The sequence below is a fragment of the Heteronotia binoei genome, chromosome 17 (genome assembly GCF_032191835.1).
Source record: "Heteronotia binoei isolate CCM8104 ecotype False Entrance Well chromosome 17, APGP_CSIRO_Hbin_v1, whole genome shotgun sequence".
Lineage (NCBI taxonomy): Eukaryota > Metazoa > Chordata > Lepidosauria > Squamata > Gekkonidae > Heteronotia > Heteronotia binoei.
In genome coordinates, this window is record NC_083239.1 from 46,930,874 (window position 1) to 46,957,370 (window position 26,497).

The 26,497-nt window shown below is 47.3% G+C and overlaps 1 protein-coding gene across 1 annotated transcript in view; it reads right to left on the bottom strand.

The window, feature by feature from the left end:
* LOC132585700 (very-long-chain 3-oxoacyl-CoA reductase-like) overlaps positions 1-26,225 on the bottom strand; it is a 111,940-nt gene extending 85,715 nt beyond the window's left edge. The window contains exons 1-5 of the mRNA XM_060257571.1: positions 26,041-26,225; positions 18,154-18,200; positions 16,313-16,388; positions 12,353-12,463; positions 10,875-10,939 (exon numbers count right to left, since the gene is read on the bottom strand). Of these exons, the coding sequence (XP_060113554.1) occupies positions 10,875-10,939; positions 12,353-12,463; positions 16,313-16,388; positions 18,154-18,200; positions 26,041-26,212 (471 nt within the window). The 5' untranslated portion in view covers positions 26,213-26,225. The remainder of the gene's footprint in view (positions 1-10,874; positions 10,940-12,352; positions 12,464-16,312; positions 16,389-18,153; positions 18,201-26,040) is intronic.
* Positions 26,226-26,497: the final 272 nt, after the last annotated feature.

Genomic DNA, 26,497 nt, shown 5'->3' on the forward strand with positions numbered 1-26,497 from the left:
CAGTTATTTCTTGAATTGGACTTGGCAACCCTGGATCTGGCAATCCCACCCCCCCATTTCCTGACCTGACAACCCGCCCTTCCTGCCTACCGATCGGACTTACCTGGATAGAATGGCTGAGAGAGCCAGTGGTTCCGTTCGTGAGCCCCACAGTGTTCAAGGCCTGCTGCACATAGGTCTTGGCTGGTGTCTTGAGGAAACTTTTGATCTCGCTGGTCATGTTGGATTCAACATACATGGGCAGGACGCTCTGCAGGGGGAGAGAGTGGGTGAGGACCCAGGTGGGAGACAGGTAGCCACACCCAGGGGTCATTTTGTAGAAAAAAAAATAGGTGGTGGAGCTTATTAGCATAACTCATTAGCATATGCCACCACCAGGAGAGCACCAGGCGAGTGAGGCCTGCTTGGGCTGGCTAGAGATCCAGCCAGCCCAAGCAGGCCTCACTCGCCTAAGGCTCTCCTAGCCCTCCCCAGTCAAAAGGCCAGGAAGCCCCTGGTGGCTCTCCTAATCCAGGGATTGTTATGCAGCTGCACCTACTATTGTAGCAGGAAAATAACGGAGCCGCATACTTACTCGTATGAAACGAGGTATTTTACTTCTGGTACCATAAGCAGGGTCCAGTTGAGCATCATAGCTCCAAAAATACTGAACCTCCCCCCCACACCGATCCTCAGACCATCTTTTAAAACACAAAGCAAGCTTAGCAGGCAGGCCCTACAAGTTATCTGATTCAACATTCCCCACCCCCCCACCCCTTGCTTTCCTTCTAGTATTTTTCCATTCCTCTTGTCTCCATGCATTATCAGCTCTAGCAAGAAGCTTCTCAGTGAGGCCTCTTTGTGTTATCCAATACACATCTGTGAATCCACACCCACTGAAGGCTGTCTGCTTCTAACAACATTGCATCAGACACCCTCTTTTTGAAAGAAAAAGCATATTTTCATTTATTATTATAGAGGTATTCGTTAATTATTCAGGGGTCCCTCTTCACTATTCAATGGACGATAGATGGGGAGGAGAAGGGGAACCCTCAGAAAGGTTCAGGAGCTGTGCTCCTATGAGCTCCTGCTGAATCTGAGGCCTGGCCACATCCAAACCTAGGCCTTCAAGGCCCCTTGATTACAGGAGTACAGCAGCAAATGGCACTGCTCTGTTGACCAGGTGAGGATAGACTCAGCCAGGGCTTTTTTGTTTTGTAGCTGGAACTGCTTTGCATATTAGGCCACACACTCCTGGGGCCTAATATGCAATACGTAGCTAATACGTAGCCATATTAGCGAATTGACTGTGTTATGGACCTTAATTTTTTGGAGGGTTGTAACAGAAAAAGGTTGATCCTGGGGTTATATACACTGGCTTGTGGTCGAATGTTATGTTGAAACTGAATGTATTAACTCTATTAACTATAAAAAATCGTTTCTTAGTGGTTTTCTATATCAGATAATCCCCAGGTGGGGGCAAGGGATCCCCCGGTTTGAGGCCCTCCCCTCGCTTCAGGGTCAACAGAAAGTGGGGGGGCAGGAGGGAAGTGTCTGCAGGGCACTCCATGATTCCCTATGGAGACCGATTCCCAGGGATATAATGGAGAATTGATCCGTGGGTATCTGGGGCTCCATAGGGGCTGTTTTTTAAGGTGGAGGTGCCACATTTGCAGCATAGAATCTAATACCTCTCCTCAAAATACTCTCCAAGTCTCAAAAAGACTGGACCAGGGGGGTCCAATTCTATGAGCTCCCAAAGAAGGTGCCCCATCCTTCATTATTTCCAGTGGAGGGAAGGCATTTAAAAGGTGTGCGGTCCTTTTAAATGCAATGGTCAGAACTCCCTTTGGAATTCAGTTATGCTTGTCGCAACCTTGTTCCTAGCTACACCCCCCAAAGTCTCCTGGCTCCACCCCCAAAGCCCCCAGATATTTCTTGAATTGGACTTGGCAACCCTAATAGCCTCAAAACCAGTAGCGTCCTGGAAGAGGTGCTGTGCTAGGGGTGTGGAACGCTTATAGACTACAGCAGGGGTGGCAAAAATGTGGATCGGGAGCCTTATATGGCTCTTTCACACATATTGTGCGGCTCTTGAAGCCCCCACGGGCAAGCCTGGAGAAGGCATTTGTCTCTTTAAATCACTTCTTCAAGCCAAGCCAGCAGGCAGCTTGGAGAATGCATTTAAAGTTAAAGTTGCCTTCTTTCCACCTCCCTCCCCTATCTATTTCCTTCCTTCCTTCCTTCCTTCCTTCCTTCCTTCCTTCCTTCCTTCCTTCCTTCCTTCCTTCCTTCCTTCCTTCCTTCCTTCCTTCCATTTTGCAGCTCTCAAGCATCTGATGTTCATGTCTTGCGGCTCTCAAACATCTGATGCTTAGTCTATGCGGCTCTTACATTAAGCAAGTTTGGCCACCCCTGGACTACAGGAGCACTGCCAGACCTATTCTGCTTTCCCATTTAAAGTTAAAGTTGCCTTCTTTCCACCTCCCTCCCCTATCTATTTCCTTCCTTCCTTCCTTCCTTCCTTCCTTCCTTCCTTCCTTCCTTCCATTTTGCAGCTCTCAAGCATCTGATGTTCATGTCTTGCGGCTCTCAAACATCTGATGCTTAGTCTATGTGGCTCTTACATTAAGCAAGTTTGGCCACCCCTGGACTACAGCAGCACTGCCAGACCTATTCTGCTTTCCCTTTTTTTTGTAACCAATGACTGTTTATACAGTGTAGCGTCATTTTTTTTCTTTTTTCTGAAATTGGTGTTCAGCAGTCGATCGGAACCCACATATCAAGCTATGCTCCGCTCCCGGGTCCCTAGATACCTCCCAAAACAGGCAAGCGGATGCCTGCTCCACGCTGAAGGTCTCTAACAAGGAAGACTGCCTACTTCTAGAGTATCTTTCTGGAGGAATGTGATTCTCAGGTTGGAGGACAAGGTCTGGTTGTAGTTCGTTAAACAGAAATACCTCTAGTCCTGCTGCAGCAAAGAGTAATTTTAGAGACGTGTGGAGAATGGTTGATAAAGGCAGCAAAATTCCATGTCCCCCAGAGTAGAAACCGATCCCCACGGGGCCCGTTTTACCAGGTTATCAATCAACGGTACTGCCTTAGTATTCCTTGGGAAAAAGTAATAAGGCACAATACCTGCACAATGATGCCTTTGGATCTATATTCCATGTCTAAGGCTCGTGAGAAGAAATCATCAAATACCTACCATGGAAGCAAGAAAAGAATTAAGTGAGGTGTCTGAGAATGGTCAGGACGGGGACACTGTTTTCTATGGCTACAGCAAGGTCTTTGGGAAATTGTGGTGAACCTCAAAGGAAGGAGGAGGAGGAAATGATCAGATTTATACCCCGCCTTTCACTACCCAAAGGAGTTTCAGAGCAGCTTATAATCTCCTTTCCCTTCCCCTCCCCACAACAGATACCCTTTGAGGTAGGTGGGGCTGAGAGAGCTCTGACAGAAACTGCTCTTGAGCAGAACAGCTCTGAGAGAGTTATGGCTGAACCAAGGTCACTCCAGCAGGTGCATGTGGAGGAGCGGGGAATCAAACCCGTTTCTCCCAGATAAGAGTCTGCACACTTCAGCCTCTACACCAAATTGGCTACATCAAATTTTAGACCCAAAGGAAGCTGAAAGGTCCTGAATTGGTGAGACAAGAAGGAACCGCAAGCTAATTTTTCTTTTTCTTCTTCTCTCTCCAAGAAGATTATCTTTCCTGGCTAGGGCAGCCAGCTGCCAGGTGGGGCACCTAGAATTGCAGCTCATCTCCAGGCTATTGAAATCCATTGTCCTGGAGAAAAGGGGATGCTTTGGAGGGTGAAATCTGTGGCATTATACCCCACTGAGGTCCCTGTCCTCCCCAGCTCCATCCCCAAATCTCCAGGAGTTCCCCAATCTGGATCTGTTGTAGCTGTGCTTAGAATTGTATCTCTAAGCTGAAGTTCTTGCCTGGCTCATTGGGATCTGAAGGACTGAGCTTGGGGGACTCAGGAACAATAGGCAGTAGAATTCAAATTCCTGCTGCCCTGCTCCAATCAAGAGCCCCCGGCTGGTTTGAATGATCCAATCACAGGCTAGCGTGTGTGTATAGTTGGCCCTGCGGCCCCAGTCTTTAGTCTTCTAAGGCAGTGCGATGCCGTGCTGTATTCAATAAAGGACCTATGTTACTACCACCTGGCCTCATCATTGCATAGAGCCCACTATATTATAGGATCTGACAACTCTATCCCCAGCAATGGGATGGAGTGGTGGGAGGAACAAGGTAGATTGTCAGCAAGAACTAAATAGCAGAAGGAAGGAAGCTTGCCCAGTGCCTTTTTCTGCCTCATTAGAATGATTTTAAGCCCTTTCTTTTTGACAGTCGGGCAAGTCCTTTCGGAACAGGCAGAACCAGACTTCTTTTCCTTCTAGGTACAGCACACAACAGAGCCCCATGGCACAAAGTGGTAAAGCTGCAGTACTGCAGTCGAAGCTCTCTGCTCACAACCTGAGTTCGATCCCGGCGGAAGCTGGGTTCAGGTAGCCGGCTGAGAGTTGACTCGGCCTTCCATCCTTCTGAGGTTGGTAAAATGGAAAGTGTGGATGACTGGGGAAGGCAAGGGCAAACCGCCCTGTAAAAAGTCTGCTAAGAAAACGTCCTGATGTGACATCAACAATGTTCCCTCTAAGCTGTAGAGTCTTGTGAGCAAAAATTCTACTTTGTGAGCTCCTGGCATTAAAGTGGTGAGCTGCTGCATAAATTATTGTGCTTTGGGGTCATCCTTCCTGAGCTAAGACAAAAATTTGTGAGCTGGAGGCTAAAAATCTGTGAGCTGACTCACACTAACTCAGCTTAGAGGGAACACTGGACGTCACCCCGGAGTTGGAAACGACTGGTGCTTGCACAGGGGACTACCTTTACCTTTATAACACACAGCCTGCCTTGGTAAAAATAAAGTACGTGTTGCTTACATTACTACTTTCCCCTACTATTAGAAAATCAAAAATATCTTCCTTCTTGGCCTTTTGGCTAAGATCAAGTGTAGTGTGTGTTTCCTTAGATATCGTAGGTTTTCCTTACCTTTGTTGCGGAGTACATCAATAGAAGTGGAATTGGTCGCAGGCCAGCCGAAGATGACAGATTTATGAGAATTCCCTTCTTCCTGTAGAGAGAGCCAGGCCTCATTTTGGGTAGGAGCTCACACGAGCCGATCTCCAGAAACTCTACATTTTATTGTACACTTTCTTTTGTAATCGCCCCCCCCCCCAAAAAAAATACTTGCTTCTGGGCTCCACTGTTCAACCCCCCCCCCCCCCCCCGTGAGAATTTTGCTGAACTCTTAAGATTAGTCAAACTTTCTAATATTTTCCCCCAACAAAAAAATGGGAAAAGAACCAAAACATATAAAACGGACAGATGGAAATCATCATGCCACTGTGGCCACCTAGGAGAAAGAATTTAAAAAGTATGATGGGAGTAAGGTTTTATGATGACGATTATAATTCAATAAGTATTTTAAGGTAGTTGCTGAGCTGATATAATTTAGTACGCCTTCCAGTGTTGTACTAAATTATATCAGCTCAGCATCTACCTTAAAATACTTATTGAATTATAATCATCATCATAAAACCTTACTCCCATCATACTTTTAAAATTCTTTTTCCTAGGTAGCCAAAGTGTTGTCGAAGAGCCCCGTGGCACAGAGTGTTAAAGCTGCAGTACTGCAGTCCTAAGCTCTGCTCATGACCTGAGTTCGATCCCAGTTGGTAGCTGGGTTTTCAGGTAGCCGGCTCGAGGTTGACTCAGCCTTCCATCCTTCCGAGGTCGGTCAAATGAGTCCCCAGCTTGCTGGGGGGAGAGTGAAGATGACTGGGGAAGGCAATGACAAACCACCTCATAAAAAGTCTGCCATGAAAACGCTGTGACAGCAACATCACCCCAGAGTCGGAAATGACTGGTGCTTGCACAGGGGACCTTTCCTTCTTTTTTCCAGTATTGTCAGGGGTGTGTGGCAGATTCAAATGAGTCGTGCTAATGAGCGCCGACATCTCTTTTTCTACAAAATGACCCCTGGAGAGAGCCAGAACTCTCCGGAGTGGTGAAATGACACCTCCCCCCACAGGTAGCAGCTGCAAAATCTATATTTATTAGAAGATAAATGTTCAATGACATTCAATGAAATTGCTGAGCAGTCAGGATAAAACTGATAAAAGGAAGTACTTCTTCACCCAATGGGTGATTAACATGTGGAATTCACTGCCACAGAAGGCGGCGGTGACTACAAGCATAGGCAGCTTCAAGAGGAGAATGGATAAGCATCTGGAGCAGAGGTCCATCAGTGGCTATTAGCCACAGCTTATTGTTGGAACTCTCTGTCTGGGGAAGTGATGCTCTGTATTCTTGGTGCTTGGGGGGGCACGGTGGGAGGGCTTCTAGCCCCACTGGTGGACCTCCTGATGGCACGGTATTTTTGGCCACTGTGTGACACAGAGTGTTAGACTGGATGGGCCATTGGCCTGATCCAACATGGCTTCTCTTATGTCCTTATGTGACACAGAGTGTTAGACTGGATGGGCCACTGGCCTGATCCAACATGGCTTCTCTTATGTTCTTATGTGACAAAGAGTGTTGGACTGAATGGGCCATTGGCCTGATCCAACATAGCTTCTCTTATGTTCTTATGTGACACAGAGTGTTGGACTGGATGGGCCTTTGGCCTGATCCAACACAGCTTCTCTTATGTGACTCTGGCCCTTTTCACACTTACCAGTGGAAGCCGGAAGGGAGTCGGTATTGTGCCGCTTTGCAGTAATCCGAGACAGGGATGGGAGTTTTCAGACACATGTTTTTTTTTCCCGGTAGGGTTCCGTGATTGAAGCAAGCCATTTCACACTGTTCCGCTTTTATCTCGCTTCCACCAGCGCCAGCCGTTTTCGCCTGCCGGCGCGCGATCTCCGGCTTTTTTTTTTTTTTTGGAACGTCGGGCAAAGATCGCTATAGCGCTATAGCATCGTATCACAACAGCACCACCATAGAGATGGCTAGGCTCCATTGAGATAAGTTACCAAGTTTCAGCAGCGGTGATCTATGGTGATGCTGTTGTGATATGTCACTATAGCATTATAGCGATTTTAGCCGACGTTCCAAAAAAAAAAAAAAGCCGGAAATCGCACGCCGGCAAGCGAAAAAGGGCGCGAAAACTGCTCCCGGGTTAGATACTGGACATTTCACACAGCGCCCCATAGCGATTTCAACCCGGAAGGAGGGGTTGAAAAGTGGAAGAAGCTGCTCTTTGTTAGTAACGACTCAGGCATGCCTCACTACCGGGACAGCCGCGGGACTGTGTGAAAAGGTGAGAGTATTCCGGTAGCAGCCAGTTACTGAATCGGGTCTGTCTGAAATGCCAACAGAAACCCGTTACTGTTCAGTAACTGACCAGCTGCCATACCGGAATACTTAGGCTGTGTGAAAAAGATCATAGAGTGTTGGACTGGATGGGCCATTGACCTGATCCAACATGGCTTCTCTTATGTTCTTAATGTTTACTTATGTTCTTAATGTTAACTCACACGCGTCCTTCACATAACCATCACAACAGGAGGGGGGGGGGCTTTAGAACTCCCTTCTCTGGTTTATTTCCCACATTCACTCAGGAGAATGATGATTGATATATCTTTCTGAATGTATGCAAGACTTCAGCACTAAATGTAGTAACTAAGATGATTTTATCTGTCTCCATTTACCTCAGAAGGAGAAATTTTAGACCTAAAGGAAGACGATTGCCTGTATCATCTGTTCTCTTTCCTTCCACTTTATTCATTTACCCAGGGCTTTTTTTTGGTAGCAGGAACTTCTTTGCATATTAGGCCACACCCTCCTGATGTAGCCAATCCTCCAAGAGCTTAGGAGGCTTTTAGTACAGGGCCTACTGTAAGCTCCAGGAGGACTGACCAATATGTGTGGCCTAATATGCAAAGAAGTTCCTGGGGATCCAAAACATCTTACACTCTAATCTTATGTTCCAAATCATTTTACGATCCAATGCATCTTATGTTCTGATTTCCTCTGTTTTGTTCACAACAACCAGGCCACTTTGGGGGAAAAAACTCAATGAAACACGTTCTTTCCTCCTCCCAGAATTTAGAAATATGTCTGTTCACAACACAGGAGCTGCAGGATAATAATCCAGATGTTTTACCTGGCCACCATCTGAGGAAGGACGATCTGCGTCATCTGTGAAGACGAGAGACCATGGAACTAAGTGACAGGAAAACAGATACCCAAACCCTTCCCTCTCCATAGTTCTGTAGCCGCTAATGCTACATGTCAATCCAAATCCATTTAATGCCCGTTCCAAAAGACGCTGAACACAGGGAGAAGTAGATTCTCGTGACACAGACTGTGCTCCTAAGCAATGTTCCCTCCAAGCCAGGGGTGTCGAACTCATTTGCTATGAGGGCCAGATCTTGACCTTGTTAGGCTGGGCCATGTGTGTCATAAAATATAATGCCAGGTCAGGGAGATATAACTTTATAAAGGACACAGACAAACACACACACTCAGCCTAATCCACCTAACTGGCTTGCTGAGCCTCAGCCAACAGGAGGAAGAGAAGCTTGGCTCAATAGCCCTGCTGTGCAATTGAGAGAGCCTGGCAAAGCTAGCTCTCCTTCCTCCACTTCGTCTCCAAGGGAGGAGCTTTGCTCTGTAGCTCTGCTGTGTGATTGAGCAAGTCTGGCAAAGCAAGCTGTGATGCAGAAGGAAGTAAGAGGGGGAAGGAAGGAGATGATAGCCAGTTGCTTGGGGGCCTGATAGGAGCCCTCCAGGGGCCTGATTCGGACCCTGAACTTCATGTTTGACACCCCTGCTCTAAGCTGTGGAGTCTTGTGAGCGAAAATTCTACTTTGTGAGCTACTGGCATTAAAGTTGTGAGCTACTGCATAAATTAGTTTGTTCTGGGGCCGTTTTTTCTGAGTCCAATCAAAAATGTGTGAGCCGGAGGCAAACCACCCCCCTGTGAGCTAGCTCACACTAACTCAGCTTAGAAGGAACACTGCGCCTAACCAGGGCTTTGTTTGTAGCAGGAACTCCTTTGCACGTTAGGCCACACCCTGATGTAGCCAATCCTCCAACAGCTTACAGGGCTCTTCGTACAGGACCTACTGTAAGCTCCAGGAGGATTACCTACATCAGGGGCGTGTGGCCTAATATGCAAATGAGTTCCTGCTACAAAAAAAGCCCTGCTCCTATTTCTGGAGTGACCTGGAAGTGCATCCTGAGATCACCAAGCAACTGTATCTTGGTTCTCCTTTCACAAACGTCTGGGGGAAATGGCTGGTTGTACGTTCTCACCCACATCCCACTGGTCTGAGATCTGGACAAGAGGGGGACAGTTCTGGTACCCAGCAGAGATGGAGGGGCTCCATTTCACTCACCTTTACAGTCGAAAGCATGTTGCAATGCACTATGTCATCAATATACTATAGAGAGGAAAAGAAATCATGGTTTGAGTTTGGTTGCCTTGGTGACCGTGAGTGAGTGCTTGCTAAGACGGAAGGAGCTTGTTGTCATTTTCCTCAAAAGGGCTGGAAATCTCTGCTGCTTTTGGAATAGCTCAGGGAACTTCCATCTGTGAGAGCCTTTTCTGAAGGCATGTGAGAAAAGCCCCTTTCAGAGCCTGCTTCCATCTTGTAAAATATGTATGGGTTTTAGAGAAAAGAAAAGTGGGATGATATGTTTGGGTGTGGAGGAGGAGGAGGAGAAGAAGAAGAAGAAGAGATTGGATTTATACCCCGCCCTTCTCTAGCCAAAGGAGTCTCAGAGCAGCTTACAATCTCCTTTCCCTTCCCCTCCCCACAACAGACACCCTGTGAGGTAGGTGGGGCTGAGAGAGCTCTGACAGAACTGCCCTTTAGCAGAACAGCCTTGAGAGTGTTGGAATTTTGAATATTTATATGTCTAGGCAATGTCTAAAGTTCGGTCATTATAATGTTAGATATGTTTACCTGTCAATCAGACTACAGGTAATGGAATGTTAAGCAGAGGCTTGAAAAACGACGGTTAACGAAGAGCAGTTGGCAGTTCTGTGTCAAGATCTGGAGTGAGCTGACTGAGGAACAGCCTGTTAGTGATAGATTAGAGAATGGAGTCTATAGTGCTATTATTTTCATCCCAATGTCCTAGGGTTGCCAAGTCCAATTCAAGAAATATCTGGGGACGTTGGGGGTGGAGCCAGGAGCAAGGGTGTAACAGGCATAATTGAATTCCAAAGGGAGTTCTAGCAATCACATTTAAAGGGACCACACACCTTTTAAATGCCTTCCTTCCATAGGAAATAATGGATGGGGCACTTTCCTTTGGAGCTCATAGAACTGGACCCCTTGGTCCAATATTTTTGAACCTTGGGGGGTACTTTGGGGAGAGGCACTGGATGCAATACTGAAAATATGATGTTTCTATCTCAAAAAACAGGCCCCCCAGAACCTCAGATACCCACAGATCAATTCTCCATTATTTTCTATGGGAATAAGTCTCCATAGGGAATAACAGAGTTCCCTCCCCTCCCCCTGCTTTCTGATGACCTTGAAGTGTGGGGAGGGCCTCCAAACCGGGGTATCCCCTGCCCCCACTTGGGGATTGGCAACCCTACAATGTCCCTATCCCTTTAGAAATAAAATATATTTTTTTAATATTAAAGATCTCTCAACTCTTTTGTGATCCAGTGGTCCATTGAACTATCTGGGAAAGTTTAAATAATTTCCCTCACAAAATTTCCAACAGAGAGAACTTGTGGCTGACCCAAGATCACATCAGCAGGTGGATGTGGAGGAGTGGGGAAGCAAACCAGGTTCTCCCAGATAAGAGTCCATGCACTTAAGCACTACACCAGCAAACACAGGGCTGAGACGAAACCCACCTTGTCAGCATTATCAACATCCAGAAAACACAGTGGCTTGGATATTACATGACCAACATTGTTCACTGTAAAAAGACAAACCAAACGTCAGATCATTGCATTGACACTGGAGGCTTTAAAAAAGAGAAAAAAGCAGGAATACTTAAGACCAGGTCTCTTGGCAGCTACAGCACAGTCCTCATATGATCATCTCGCAAAAAAAGTAATGTTGGACAGAAGAACATAGGTCCGGAATCCTTACTTTGTAAGTTATCAGGCTTGTAAGTGAATCAGTCCTTGTTTACTTATGAGCCTTTCTTCCTTACACTTGTTTACTTATGAGCCGCCTTTCTTCTTTATTTGTAGGGCTGCCAAGCCCCCGGTTCGGGCGGGGGTTTCCCCGCCAGGGAGGTTCCCAACCCGCCGGTCCACATTGGAACAGCAGGGGGAACCTCCTCCGACATCGCCAGTGCACGGCAACCACTCTAGGCATTTCCGGGAAAACTCTATGGTTTTCTGGACATTCTACCCATTTGGGAGGGGAAAACTCTATGGTACAAGAGGTACCATAGAGTTTTCCCCACCCAAATGGCTAGAGCATCCGGGAAAGCAAGAGTTTTTCCTGGAAATGCCTAGAGTGGTCACCAGCATGATGATGTCACTTCCTGGTGACGTTGTTGCGCTGCGCGCCCTGCACACACAAAGGAAGTCCACCTCTAGAGACTGCGAGGGACCTGGCAACCCTACTTATGGGGCTCCAGGAGATTGACGATATAAATAAAATCCATAAAATAGATTACATAGATTCCACCCAAGAGAGGGAGAACTTGAAAGTCCTTGCCTTTCTGCTAACCCACAGAATCCGTCTTAGCTGGGTTACTTACTTCACAAACTAGAACCTACCATTCTTTGCGGCCCAGCACAAGCGTCAGAGGCTGCATAGACAGGTGGACTGTCAGTTGCCTGAATGGGCAGAGCCTTTTGTGATACTTGCATAAAACAAAATCCATTAAATCTCTGGCTGCTTTTGAGGTATGCAGCCACAGAGCCAGAAGGCCAAGCACCTACCAGGCAGCCCCATGAGGTGCTGCATGGAGCTAGCATAAACTCCTGAGGTAATTTTTTTAAAGTTTTAAAGTTCCTGACAGGAAGACTGACAGGAATGTTTCTGGCTGCCTTCAGAAACATCTCTGCTTGGCTCCTTTGGACCTGTGAGCATCCTCAGAAGCAGTGCGGTCCTTTCCAGCTCTGTTATTCTGGAGAAATTCTGGATCAGAAAAGCCTCAGAAGCGGCACCATTTGGGCCTGTAGCTACAGTGGGGGGCCCCGGGGGCCCAGCCCCTCCAATCAACCTGCCATGGCCCATTTCTGGCCCCACCAATCAGTCCCCCATTGCTCTCATGAAGCAGTACCACCACCATCGCCACAGCAGCAGTGGCATTCTCCTTCTGGTTGGTTTTTTTTTTTGGCCTGACATCATGTGCAGTGTCCAACCTTACCTAGAATTCCAATCTCCAGACCCTGCAAAGAGGCTTGAATTGACTCGTAGATTTCTAAGCCATGGGTGAAATCTGCTTGGATTACCTTGGTGCTTCGGCCGTGCTGCTCCTCTAGGAAACAGAAGCAAAGAGGGTTTTAGAATTACTTTATGGAACCAAGCACTGAGCACAAGGGCAAAGCCAGAACCTAATCTGTGTCCCAGTCAAACCAGCTTCACAAATTATGGCCCTAAACACAGATTTTGGTTCACTCTAAGGCAGGGGTGTCAAACATGTGGCCCAGGGGCTGAATCGGGCCCTCAGACAGCTCTTATCAGGCCCCCGAACAACTGGCTGTCATCTGCTTCCTTCTCCCTCTCTTTTGCTTCCTTCTGCATCTGAATTTGCTTTGCAAGGCTTGCTCAATTTCACAGGAGCTACAGAGCAAAACCTCAATTTTCTTCATTGGTAGGGGCTCCTCCCCCTCCCAGTCCCTGTATGGAACAGAGCCTGGCTTCCTTTGGTCCAGGGATGCTCCATATTCCATAGAGCATCAAGGACTTTCAACATACATTCTATATATCACCAAAAACTCTAGACACACAAAAACTGTCGAGCTATGGCTTCTCCCAAAGACTTAATTATATATCACTTCAAATATCCAGTTTGACTAATACAAAATGCCACAGTCCAAAAACAGGATGAGACGAAGGCTCCAGATTTCTTCCACTTTTTCAGAAAATCTTCCCCAGGCTATGGACTGCTGCTGGGGTCCACACTACAAGGAGGGACCTCTAAAGACCTTTCGTCCTCCTATTTGCACGCGTGTGTTTCTGTTCTAGAGACACTCTTCCGTAGTGTCGCAGTAATATTTATTTATAAGGTGCCTCCCCTCTACTTCTTCCTAGGGACTCAATCCTTCGCTTATAGTAGTGGGAAAAGTATCTGCTTTTCCAACTAATATAAGCAAAGAATTGAGTCCATTGGAAGAAGGAAGGGAGGGAGGGAGAAGAGGAAGGAAGGAAGATGGGGAGGGAGAAATGGAAGGAAAGAAAGGAAGATGAGGCGGGAGGGAGGGAGAGAGAGAGAGAAAGAGAGAAAGAGAAAGAAAGAGAGAAAGAGAGAGAGAGAGAGAAAGAGAGAGAAAGAGAGAAAGATCATTTGTTAGTAAGAGCGGGAGCACCTCATAAATAAATATTGTGACATTATGGAAGAGTGTCTCTAGAACATAAATATTAGTGCAATTAGTGCAATTTTGAAGTGATATATACTCGAGCCTTTGGGAGATGCCCTAGGTTGACAGTTTTCATAGGTCAGGGGTGTCAAAGTCATTTGCTATGAGGGCCAAATCTGACATAATTGAGACCTTGTCAGGCCGGGCCGTATTGGGCTGGGCCGGGCCATGCCGGACCAGGCCATGTGTATGCCTATTTAATAATAAGTATCAGAGACACAGCCATAAAGGACACAGACAACCACAATTAAAACTTGCTTAAAACGTTAGCACTTATTGGTTTTAAAAGTCCTTTCTTTGTAGCTCTTCCATGGGATCCAGGGAACTGAGCCAAGGAATCTGTGGCTCCTTCCTTCTCCAGGGGATGAGGAGGGAGAGGAGCCTCAGCCAATAGAAAGAAGAGAGGCTTGGCTCAGTAGTTGTGCTGTGCAATTGAAAAAGTCTGGCAAAGCAAGCTATCCCTCCTCCTCATAGGATAGAATGGTGAGATCTGGCCGCAGCAACTCCAGAGAAGCGGGGGGGGGGGGGCACAAGTAGTTAGTCTTGCCTTGGGTGCCAAAGGGTCTAGGCCTGGCCCTGTTCAGGGGGAGGTGGGGTTGCCAAGTCAAATTCAAGAAATATCTGGGGGTGGAGCGAGGAGACTTTGAGGGTGGAGCCAGGAGACTTTGGGGTGGAGCAAGGAGACACTGTGGGTGGAGCCAGGAGCAAGGTTCTGACAACGATAATTGAACTCCAAAGGGAGTTCTGGCTATCACATTTCAAGGGACCATACACCTTTTGAATGCCTTCCCTCCATTAGAAATAATGTAGGATGGGGAACCTCCTTTTGGGGCTCACAGAAAGAGAGCAGCAACAGCTCGAAAAGTGTAAGGAGGTCTCGCAGTCCTGCTTGCAGAATGCTTTCGCAGCAGGGCTCCTCATTTCATCTTCTGTGACACTCCTGTTTGAGTGATTCGCATTTGATTCGTTCAAGTCTAGGGTCCTAATCCCACCATGAATGACCATGCATTCAGCTTCTGATGAATTCTGGTGCTTGGGTGACAATAAACGAAGCTTCCTGCAACGCGGATCTTTTCTTTGTAATCCTGTGGTTCCGGCTACACATACAAACGACAGCCTTTGTTGGCATTTATTTTATTTTTATTTTAGTATATTTCTATTCTGCCCATTCCCCGTAGGGTTCAGGGCAGAGTACTACATATGATAAAACAATAAAATACAACAAAAGCATCTTATAAACAGACCACTCAACAGCACTCAGAAAACTTTACCATCATCACATATGGCCCAGCCTGGCCGTCTCATATCATGATATCTCATAGAGATGGCGAATATTAGTCCATTTTGTAGCACAAGTGACAGTGCCGAAAGGGGAGGCAAACCAGATCACGAATAGACGCCCCCAGCCTCAACTAGAAGCCTGGCGAAACAGCTCCATTTTACATATATAAGAATATAGGATAGAGGATCAGTAGGCTTCCCAACCCCCCCGCCCTGGCGGGGGACTCCTGGGTTCGCAGCCTCATCCCCCGCTGTTTAAAAATCGGGAAGCGGGGGTGGGGGGTGGAGGGGGGGGAGAACATACGTGTAGGCTTCATATTGTTGTAGAGCTCCTGAGTCGTTTGTAAAATGTGTTCCCCTTTAAGGCTGGGCAGGAAACAGGAAGGGCTTCGGAGAACAGCCCCTCCCTTTTTTTTCTTTCGTTTTCACAGCAAGTAGAGTTCTCCGGAAGAAGATCTAGTAAGTATTTTGTGTGTGTGAGAGAGGGAGGGGGCAGGGGATTCCCTGGTTTGGAGGCCCTCCCCCCCTTTAGAAAGCATGGGGGGGAGGGAAATGTCTACTGGGCACTCCATTATTCCCTACGGAGAACGATTCCCATAGGGAATAATAGGGAATTGATCCGTGGGTATTGGGGGCTCTGAGGGGGCTATTTTTTGTGGTAGAGGCACCAAATTTTTAGTATAGCATCTAGTGCCTCTCCCCAAAATACCCCCCAAGTTTCAAAACGATTGGACCAGAGGGTCCAATTCTATGAGCCCCAAAATATGGTGCCCCTATCCTTAATTATTTCCTATGGAATAAAGGCATTTAAAAAGGTGTGCTGTCCCTTTAAATGTGATGGCCAGAACTCCCTTGGAGTTCAATTATGCTTGTCACATCCTTGTTCCTGGCTCCACCCCCAAAGTCTACTGGCTCCGCCCCCGAAGTCCCCAGATTTTTCTTTAATTGGACTTTGCAACCCTAAAGGTCAGCCAGGTTACATATTAAAAGAACACACAATCTATAACAGAATAAAATTAGGATTACAAGATAAAAACAAAGTAGCAACATAGTAAAACCTGGTACACAGTACTACTTATCAGGATGAGTAACCATACCTCTATTAAAAAAACCCTTGCTACTAATTCAGTTATTTCCAGATCAGAATGATCAAGCAAAAAAAGCACCTTCAAATCATCAGAGGTCTCTAAAATTTGGGCCAACATGGGGTATAAAAGATCCCGACGGGATACCAAATAGAGAGGACACTGGAGAAGAACGTGGGCGACAGTCTCAGCACAATTCATTTTACAGGGACAGCGCCTACTTTAATAGGGAGTCCCTTGGAATCTGCCAAATAAAATGGCTGACAGAAGGGCATTGGATCTGGCCAAGGAAAAGGCTCTGCGCAAATTTGGAGCTAGAAGTTGGTAGAGGTACACAGCTGGCTTCCTGGTTCCACTCAGGCCAGCACAGGCCTCACTCACCGATTTCCGTGGCCACCTGCTCCAGTTTCTCCAGGGAACGGCTGATGAGGACCACGTTGAGGCCTCTTCTAGCAAGCTGGCAGAGGAAGAAGAAAATCAAGATCAGGCAGGGATCCAAAGGGAATAGCTGCTAGCCAAATGGGACCTTAACCCAGTGTGCCAAAACTCAACAATGAACACAACCCAGAAGTGACCACAACCAAGTCTTTGCGAGACCAAGAAGATTCCAGAAGTGGACACAACTTTATTGCAATAAAGGGGACGTTGGCAGAAAAACCAGAGAACTCTGTTAGTAAGTCATCAGCATTGACTTTTTATACAGCAAAACAAAGGCCTTTTAGACATGCACAAATGTCTTTCCATCGCTGAGTTTATCCTTCCCTTGTTTCCATATATGATGACTGCAGATTTATACCCTGCCCTTCTCTCTGAATCAGCGACTCAGAGCAGCTTACAATCTCCTATATCTTCTCCCCCCACAACAGACACCCCGTGAGCTGGGTGGCGCTGAGAGGGCTTTCACAGGAGCTGCCCTTTCAAGGACAACCTCTGCCAGAGCTCTGGCTGACCCAAGGCCATTCCAGCAGCTGCAAGTGGAGGAGTGGGGAATCAGACTCCGTTTTCCCAGATAAGAATCCGCACACTTAACCACTACACCAAACTGGCTCTATATACATACACTTTGCTAAACATATATGTCTTTTGCCCTTATTTGGAATAGTCCTATGTCTCCTGAGCTTTGCAAAACGACTTCTTTATTTCTAAACCCCACCCCCTCCAACTTTTGCTTAACTGACCATGTTCTGGAACATCCTCCTTCTTACGCTGCCTGTCACATCCTGTTTTGGACAATCTGCAGTTGCTGAAAGCAACTTAGTGCAAATTAGCTTAGCCTACACAATAAAACAGAACAGTGTTAGCCTTGCCAGGTAGCCAAGCCATGGGCGGGAAACGTGGACTGCTACGACACGTTTTGACTCCTCAGAGTATTAATCAGGTGAAGGCATGCTGTGGAGAAATGACATTTCAACCACAGGCAACTTGGTTAAAAGTCGGTTGGCTGCACAGGGGCGACTAGAAGTGGGTGTTCAGAGCCAGTCTGGTGTAGTCTAAGTTAGACTTGGCAACCATAGAACTTCCTGGAGATTTGGGGAGGGGAGAGTCTGGGAAAGCTTTCACCTAGAATCTAAGGTGTACTATAGAGTAGCTGCTGGAGATTTGCAGTAATTCCAGGAGGGGTTGAAATTACAGACAAGTGAGCAACTCAGAGTTCACTAAGAAGAGAATAAACCTCCATGTCAAAAAACCTCCATGTCAAAAAAACACTACTATGTTGTAGAAATCATTCAAAAAGAGACTTTACAATGAATAACAAACCATCAACTCATACAAAATATTGATTGTGCAAGCAGGGAATAAACCTTGGGGAGGGGGGTCTAGAATCAAAAGGAAGATCAGAGTGAGGGTCTCCTTCCTCATGACTTGAGGCAGGTGGACAGTCCAAACAGACCTAGACAGAAACTTCACAAGCACCAAACAACAAGACAGGTGACTACGTTCTGTTCCCAGGTTTATAAAGGACGCAAAAAGTGAGACAAATAGGCCAAACTGTAAATCTTTTAACAAATTTTAAAGTGACTTTTTAAAATGGTTTAAATGGTTAAATAATATTTTCAATTCTTTTTTTTTTTCTGTTATAACCCTCAAGTCATCAAATCTTAACATGCAGATTCTTTGTAGGACTTTTTATAAGGTACTTTAAAGGTTATTCTAGATGACTAAAATGTTCTGGTAAATGACTAACGATAAACTGAACTGAACTTCACAAACGCTTTACTTACTTCATGAGCGTAGGCTTTTCCAATACCAGCTGTGGCTCCGGTCACCACTGCAAAGAAGACAAGGATACAATCCATGAAAAGAGGGAGGGGTGTATTTTAATCAAGAGCAAGTCATAAATTCTGTCTGAAACGCAAAAGAGTCTAGGAAATTATCTCATTTTAGGTCTCTGAATACTTACTTGCCCTGGTCAGGAGAGAGCCATTTTGGCGTAGTGGTTAAGTTGGTAGTTTGGTGGTTAAGTTTGGTTAGTGGTTAAGTTTGGTGTAGTGGTTAAGCTGCAGTTTCTTATCTGGAAGAAACAGGTTTGATTCCTCACTACTCTGCATTAGGGTTGCCAATCCCCAGGTGGGGGCAGGGGATCCCCCAGTTTGGAGGCCCTCCCCCCGCTTCAGGGTCATCAGAAAGCGGGGGGAGGGGAGGGAAATGTCTGCTGGGAACTTTTATTCTCTATGGAGATATATTCCCATAGAAAATAATGAAGAATTGATCCACGGGTATCTGGGTAGGGTTGCCAAGTCCAATTCAAGAAATATCTGGGGACTTTGGGGGTGGAGCCAGGAGACATTGGGGGCGGAGCCAGGAACAAGGGTATGACAAGCATAATTGAACTCCAAGATGGACAATTATGTCACTGATGGACCTCTGCTCCATATTTTTATCCAATCCTCTCTTAAAGCTGGTGATAAGTCCTCAAGTGACATGTGGATCCACCCCTCAATGCAAATCTGCACTCCGCCATGGTCCTGCATCTGGCTGAAATCCCAAAAGCTTTGATGACCAACCCTTTCCTATTAGCAACTCTTTACCCAAAGGCTGCGGGGGGGGGGGGAGGCGCAGCGGGGGGCGGGATGCAACACCCCATAAAGCCCTGCTGCTGCTGCCCTTAGGGATGGATTTGTGCCCTGCTGCTACCTTGGAAGAAGAGAAGTGACCGTAGGGAGGGAAGGCGGCAGGCAGCGCCCTGAGGGGCATTCTGAGGAGCTCTTCCTCAGAACCGGGTGAAGAAGCCCAACGCAGCATGTCCCAGAAGAAGCCAGGTAAACAGGCTTTGTGAAAGCTTCGGCTGGAATGTTGCCTCGGGCTAGTCTTTCAAATGGCTCGGGATCCCTGTCCTGGCCAAGGCGGCTGCCCTTCTGGCGCTCGCTCGCCCTTCCCCCACTTTGGCCAGGCGACTGTCTGTCCCCCAGCTTCAAGCGACCAAGGCAATCCCGGCACCTTCTTTTCCGATACTGCCGCTCCCGCCCGCCCATTGATTAAGGGCATTCCCCTCCCCAGCAACAGAAGCCGCCCACCGGGCTGCCTGCCTGCCCACCCACACCAGTTCGCCGCCGCGAGTTCACCTGCCCTCCCTCAAGTCAAGGCAGTCAGAAGAGCCTGTCCCGCCGAGTCCCGCCACCCGCGGGCAATCTTCTGTCCCAAGCGGCCGGCCGATGGGAACGCGGCATCCAGTCAAACTAATATCAGAGCCCAGCTCTGAACGAGGGAGCCGAGGGGGTCCGGGGGTCATGTCCCCCCCTCCCCCGGGGTGGGAGGCTCCTCCCTTACCTGAAGGGGAGCTGAAGCTCCAAAAGTGCTCGCTCCGCCGGGGGTTTCCCGAAGTGACTCTGCTGAGGCCCCTGGTAGGAAGCGAGGGCGCGGGGGGTGGTGATGCGGCTGGAGTCGTCGTTGCCTGCGGAGTGGCTGCGGGCGCCAAGGCGGTGAGTGCGGCCAGCAGCAATGGAGCAGGGGACCAGCTGCCCATCGTGCCTTCCTCAGCTGCCCATGATCCTCTGGGAGCGGGGCTTCCCCCTCTGGTCAGCTGACTCAGCGACGGCGCGGGAAGCAGTTCCCCCCCCACCCTCCCGCTTCCGTATTTTTGGAGAGCGAGGGAGGGGGGCTGCAAATTCGGGGGTCCCTCGCCAGGGCGGGGGATTGGGAAGCCTATATCTAGGGCTCTGGGGGGGGCTGTTTTTTTGAGATAGAGGCACCAAATTTTCAGTACAGCATCTAGTGCCTCTCCCCAAAATGTCCCCCAAGTTTCAAAACGATTGGACCAGGGGGTCTAATTCTATGAGTCCCAAAAGAAGGTGCCCCTATCCATTATTTCCTATGGAAGGAAGGCATTGAAAAGGTGTGCCGTCCCTTTAAATGTGATGGCCAGAACTCCCTTTGGAGTTCAATTATGCTTGTCACAGCCTTGATCTTGGCTCCACCCCTAATGTCTCCTGGCTCCACCCCCAAAGTCCCCAGATATTTCTTGAATTGGACTTGGCAACCCTACTCTGCATGCTACTGCTGGAGTGACCTTGAGACAGGGCTTGCAAAACGTTGGATCCTCAGTTTACAGAGTAAACACATTCTACTTCAGGTGAAAAATCAGTGAATGGCCCATTATGCACGGACAGCTTACTCCAGAGAGCATCCAAGCCTTTTAAGTTGACTTTGGATTTGTGTCTCTGCCCTCTGCATCGTTCTTTTTTATCTGGTTTATTTACTGCGTATGTCTTCTGCAGCTACAACCAAACCCTGCTTGTTTTTGGTTAATTGGTTATTGCAACTGCACAGAAGCATCCAGTGATCTCCTTCCAGTTAAACCCTCCTTGTTCGGTTCAATCAACGAAACATACTCCCTATTCTTATTGCGAAAGCTTTAGTGTTGTGTTATTGGCCTAGGCGTCCCAATCCCCAGGTCCCAGCGGGGGATCCCCCGGTTTTACAGGCTTCCCCCTGCCCCCAGCCAGCTGACCGGTGGGGAAGCCCCACCCCCACAGCCAGCATGCAGCTCTAGATCTTTAGAAACCTGCAAACAGGTTTGTTTCAAAATGTGTGTGTGTGTCTGTGTGCCTTTACAGTTGAGCAGGAAGTACTTCATGGGAAGGGTCAGCAGCACAGTCCCTCAGTTTGTTTTGCTTTCGTTTCAGAGGAACTAAGAGTGTGTGTGTGAGAGAGAGAGAGAGAGCATAGCCCCTGTTCTTTTCAGATGTCGTTGTGGAGGAACCAGACCCAGTAAGTGCGTGTGTGTGAGAGAGAGACAGGGTTGCCAATCCCAGGTTTGGACCCCACCCACCCCCCACCCACCCACCCCGCTTTAGGGTCATCAGAAAGCAGGGAGGGCAGAGAGGGAAAGGAAATGTCTACTGGGCAATTATTCCCTATGGAGAACAATTCCCATAGGGCACATCGCATGGACAGACCAAGAGAAGAGTCTGCAACATATTCCCAAAATATTGTGGCAGTCTTCAAAGACTATAGAACTAAACGACGAATATTAACAGAGACCAGGGAAAGGAATAGCTTGGAGTATCAGGGCTCCAAGATACAAGTTTTCCCAGATCTTCCTCTGGAATTCTCAAAGATAAAAAGGGACTTGAAACAAATTACAGCTAAACTTCTCGAACTGGGAATTAAATATCGTTAGCTTAACTCTGGAAAACTCTGTGTGGAGCACAGGCAGAAACTTTGCACTGCATTTGACAGTTCATCAGGAGAACTTTTGCTCTCTGCCTTAAATCTATTACCACCCGAGCAGTCAGAGAAGATGAAGAACAAAAGGAAAGATAGGTTGCCACTTACCTCTGCCAAGGCTACTACATGAAGGCCTCAAAGAAGCTAATATGGACTCTTTTTGATAGCAGCTACAAGGCTATACTTTTCTTCTCCGATCAGCCTTAGAATATTTATTGAGTGTAGCCAAGTAGTGGTTTGAGGGTGGATATGTGCCCCCCTATGTTTTAGTCCTCAGGAGAAAGTTGTAGTTCTTCTGGCTTTAAGCCCCCTTGGTCTAAACTCAAGTTCCGTAAATACTATGTGGAGATTTTTTTTTTAAATCTAAATAAGGATCTCGAGTAATTTGTGAAATCCTGTTATATTTTGTTGTCAATTTTGATCAAAGTACTTAGGAGGAAGAAAGAAGAACTGAAGAGAAAGGAAGATAAGATACGGAAGTTTCTGGACTCACCGTGCTTCGGGGCAGGCTTCCGTTTCTGTCCGGAGCAAGCTGGTGATTTCGCGCCAACTGCTCCACGTCGCCATTTTGCCCTGGGGAAACCCGCGGCAAATAGCGGCGCAGAGTAGCTGGTGCAAAATCGCCAGCTTGCTCCGGACAGAAACAGAAGCAAGGTGAGTGCAAAATCAACCTCCCATTAAATCAGTACTACAATAGACTACTATATTTAATTTCATTGGGATATTATTTTATAGAAAAATGTAAATCTGAGCTGTTCTAATTGCAAAATTCTATATTGGAGATTCAGTTCTTCAATAAAAATGATTAAAAAAAAAAAGCTTTAGACTTCCCATCCCAGTCGTCCCCCCCCCAAACACATTCATGTCAATTTCATTCTGTGCTGACGACCCCCCCTTTTGTTTTTATCAAGTACTGAAATTTAGTTTTTCGTACACCAATGAAGGGGGGAGGATAGCAGCTGTGCAGCCCTGTCTCAGAGCCGTGTGCAGTCAAACAGGCAAGGGAAGGGAGGACAAGGCGGAATATGGTGGAGAAGCCAACACAGGGAAAGATAAACATCAGATGTTTGAGAGCAGGTAGGCAGGCCAGGAAGGAAGGAAGGAAGGAAGGAAGGAAGGAAGGAAGGAAGGAAGGAAGGAAGGAAGGAAGGAAGGAAGGAAGGAAGGAAGGAAGGAAGGAAGGAAAATATATGAGAGAGGGGGGAGGAGGAGGTGGAAAGAAAGCAATTTTAACTATAAATGCATTCTCCAAGCCACCAGCTAGCTTGACTTGGAGAAGTGACTGAAGGAGAGAAATGCCTTTTCCAAGTCAGTGATGTGGCGGTAGGGGTTTCGAGAGCCACACAATGTGTGAAAGAGCCACATGTGGGTAGGGGTAGGGGATAGAAATCTTTCCAGCAGAATCACTTCCGGAGAGCAGACTTTTCCAACTTGCAGGAATGAGGACAAGAAACAGTAGATAAAGTATCATCCAGTTTGGTGTGGGAGAGCCAGTTTGGTGTAGTGGTTAAGTGTGCGGACTCTTATCTGGGAGAACCGGGTTTGATTCCCCACTCCTCCACTTGCACCTGCTAGCATGGCCTTGGGTCAGCCATAGCTCTGGCAGAGGTTGTCCTTGAAAGGGCAGACTCTTATCTGGGAGAACCAGGTTTGATTCCCCACTCCTCCACTTGCACCTGCTAGCATGGCCTTGGGTCAGCCATAGCTCTGGCAGAGGTTGTCCTTGAAAGGGCAGACTCTTATCTGGGAGAACCGGGTTTGATTCCCCACTCCTCCACTTGCACCTGCTGGCGTGGCCTTAGGTCAGCCATAGCTCTGGCAGAGGTTGTCCTTGAAAGCGCAGCTGCTGTGAGAGCCCTCTCCAGCCCCACCCACCTCACAGGGTGTCTGTTGTGGGGGAGGAAGGCAAAGGAGTTTGTGAGCCGCTCTGAGACTCTTCGGAGTGGAGGGCGGAATATAAATCCAATATCATCATCTTCTTTAGTTTCCAGCCAGCCTACCAAAGGATGCCCTGAAATGAGCTCTTAGCCCCTGGAAAGGTTTTAAAGCATTTACTGTTTTTATCTCTTGTAAACTAGCCAAGCCTATCTTTGATATATATTAAAAACTAAAGGTCGTCCCCTGTGCAAGCATCCAACATTGCTAATGCAGAGGTTTGCATATATCACCCCTACCAAAAATCCTAATAAGCAGCTCTGGTTACCATCATGTAATAGAATAGCTGTAGGGTTGCCAGGACCTGTCACTGACCAGAGGCAGGAGTAGATTTGTCAGCTCCAGGTTGGGGTATTCCTGAAGACTTGGAGGTGGAGCCTGGGGAGGACACGGAACTCAGTGGATTACAATGCTCCCAAAGTCCACCCTCCAAAGCATCCATTTTCTCCAGTAGAAATTGACTTTGTAATCTGGAGATATGCCATAATTCCAGGAAATACTTTCAAGTATCAGTTATTCATCTTTCCATTTAGTGGGATTAGAAAAGAACACAATATCAAAGCAATATCTGCAGTACTGCATTTAGAACACCTGAGACTCAGAAGCAATGTTCCCTCTAAGCTGTGGGGTCATGTGAGCAAAAATTCTACTTTGTGAGCTATTGGCATTGGAGTCATGAGCTTCTGCATAAATTAGTTTCATGTGGGGCCATTTTTCCTGAGCTAAGACAAAAATGTGTGAGCTGGAGACTAAAAACTGAACTAGCTCACGCTAACTCAGCTTAGAGGAAACATTGCTCAGAAATATGTTTAAATGTCATCTAGAACCAACGTATTCACAATGCAATAAACTATATTGCTTCCTTTTCACAAAAAATACAATTCTTGTCAAACTCTCTGATCTTTAACTGGAAAATCCCTCCCCCCAGTTGTTATAGGATTGGTTTGCTTGGTGTGTTTGTTGTGATAAAAAAAACTGCTATGTCTTAAGGGGGGGAGGAAGGAGAGCAGGATAATTAACTCAGCTAAACAATGCTAGCAAATAAAACTAGGTTAGTTTTAACACCCAACAGACATTTCTCAAGTGAAAATGTCTTCTGTAATCTGGGAATGAGTTGAAGAAGTATGCTTGCACGTGAAAAATATACCTTGAATTAAACTTTGTTGGTCTTAAAGGTGCCGCTGGGTTCAAAGTTTTAGCAAGGTTTTAAAAATTAAGACAAATTTCTTCAGAATGTTCCAGACTCCCGGGCCAGCATATACCAAAGTTAAGCTGAATATGGGGTAGCCAAAAGCAATAAAAGCAGAGGAGGCAATAAATCAGATAAGACTGAATGAAAAATTAAACAGTCTCCACAAGAACACAAGGCTGGGACTTCGCTTAGCCCAGCCCGGCTGAGAAGCACATAAAACGAAAACTTAAGCACTCTAAACCGATACCTTAAATCATTTAAAATCAAGCACTGTAGAAAGCACCTTAGTCGCAGAGCAAAACAGCGCCAGGAGACTACTCCTTGCCTGCACACATGCCCACTGACACTTCCTGTTCTGGAAGAGAGGCTTTTCTTCTTAAAGGCAAAGCAACCCCAAAAGTTCTCAATAAGTATTCTACTGCAAAGTTCTGCAGAAGTTGCTGCTGACAGGTTGAGCGCAAGGCAGTTTATCAGTTCATGCATCATTCAAAATCTCATCAAGAACATCTCATGCCTTTCTGTTCTGCAGTGAAGGCACAGGGCAGGTTTGTGTGACGAGAAAATGTTTCCTAGATCTCCAGTATGAACTCCCCTCTCTCTGTGTCTGGAAGGAATGCTTATTTACGCACCAACCACCATTTGAGCAATGAGATCTACAAATCGTTCAGGCTCTACAAATCTTCCTTACTAACGGGACAGGACACCCCCCTCCCTTCCCTTCTTCTTCGGCTCTTGCTTCCTCACACAGGCACTCACCAATTGAAAACCTAGGCTAACCACCATCACCCCGCTTCTTCCTAGCATGCCTAGGTGATGGCTGGACTCCAGTGCCGGGCCTTTGGCGGGTGCAGGGGCTCAGGCAGGCTCTCTCTCTCATTCATACGGACATAAACGGAGGCACTTTCTCCCTCTATCTTTCATACAGACACGCATGTTCTTTTCTCTCACTGGCCCAGAGCGAGTGGCACCAAAATTGGCGCCGTTTTCCCCCCTCTCCCGCTTCCGTTTTTTTTGAGAGCGGGGGCGGAGGCTGCAAATTCGGGAGTCCCCCGCCAGGGCGGAGGGGGGGGGAAGCCTACTTTGCACAGGGGACTACCTTTACCTTTGTAACTGACTAAAGGCAGCGTGCTAAACTGCTACTTGATGAAGGGAACTTTGGATCTGAAAACCTTGTACCCGGACGTCTGCCTTGGTCTCTATTAACACAAACTATCAGGGGATTAGATGCTGACGGTCTATATATCCCCGTCCCCACAATATGAGGTCATCACATAAAGAGTGAAAAGAGGAAAAACAGCAGTCACGTGGAACTCACCTGCCCAGGGTCCATAAGAAGCCACATCTACCCCTTTCCACACGTGAGACAACACATAGATCCTCAGGCCCTGTGCTAAGCTCCAGGCAGCCTTCAGACAGAGCCAAAGAACGCTCAGAACTCCAAGACCAGTCAGCAACTGCTCCGGGGAGAAAAAGCTAAGGGAAGCCATCTCTTTGCCTGCTTTAGCCACAACTAGGACCAAACAACTCACTTAGCTCCTAACCACCTGGCATCTTGCAATGGGTTTGCAGCAGTTTTAAAATATGCAGATTCTGCTGAAGACACACCTCCTGCAATTGCCTCCCAATCTGGGAGGGTCCTGCTTGAACTCTGTAAATGGATGATATTTCCCTGATATGGGTAGGGAATCCTCCCCTCTCTAAACCCTGCCCTCCCCTGTCTCCACCCCTCCCCCCCAATCCAGGTAGGTCCCAGCCCAGAGCGGGCAACCCAT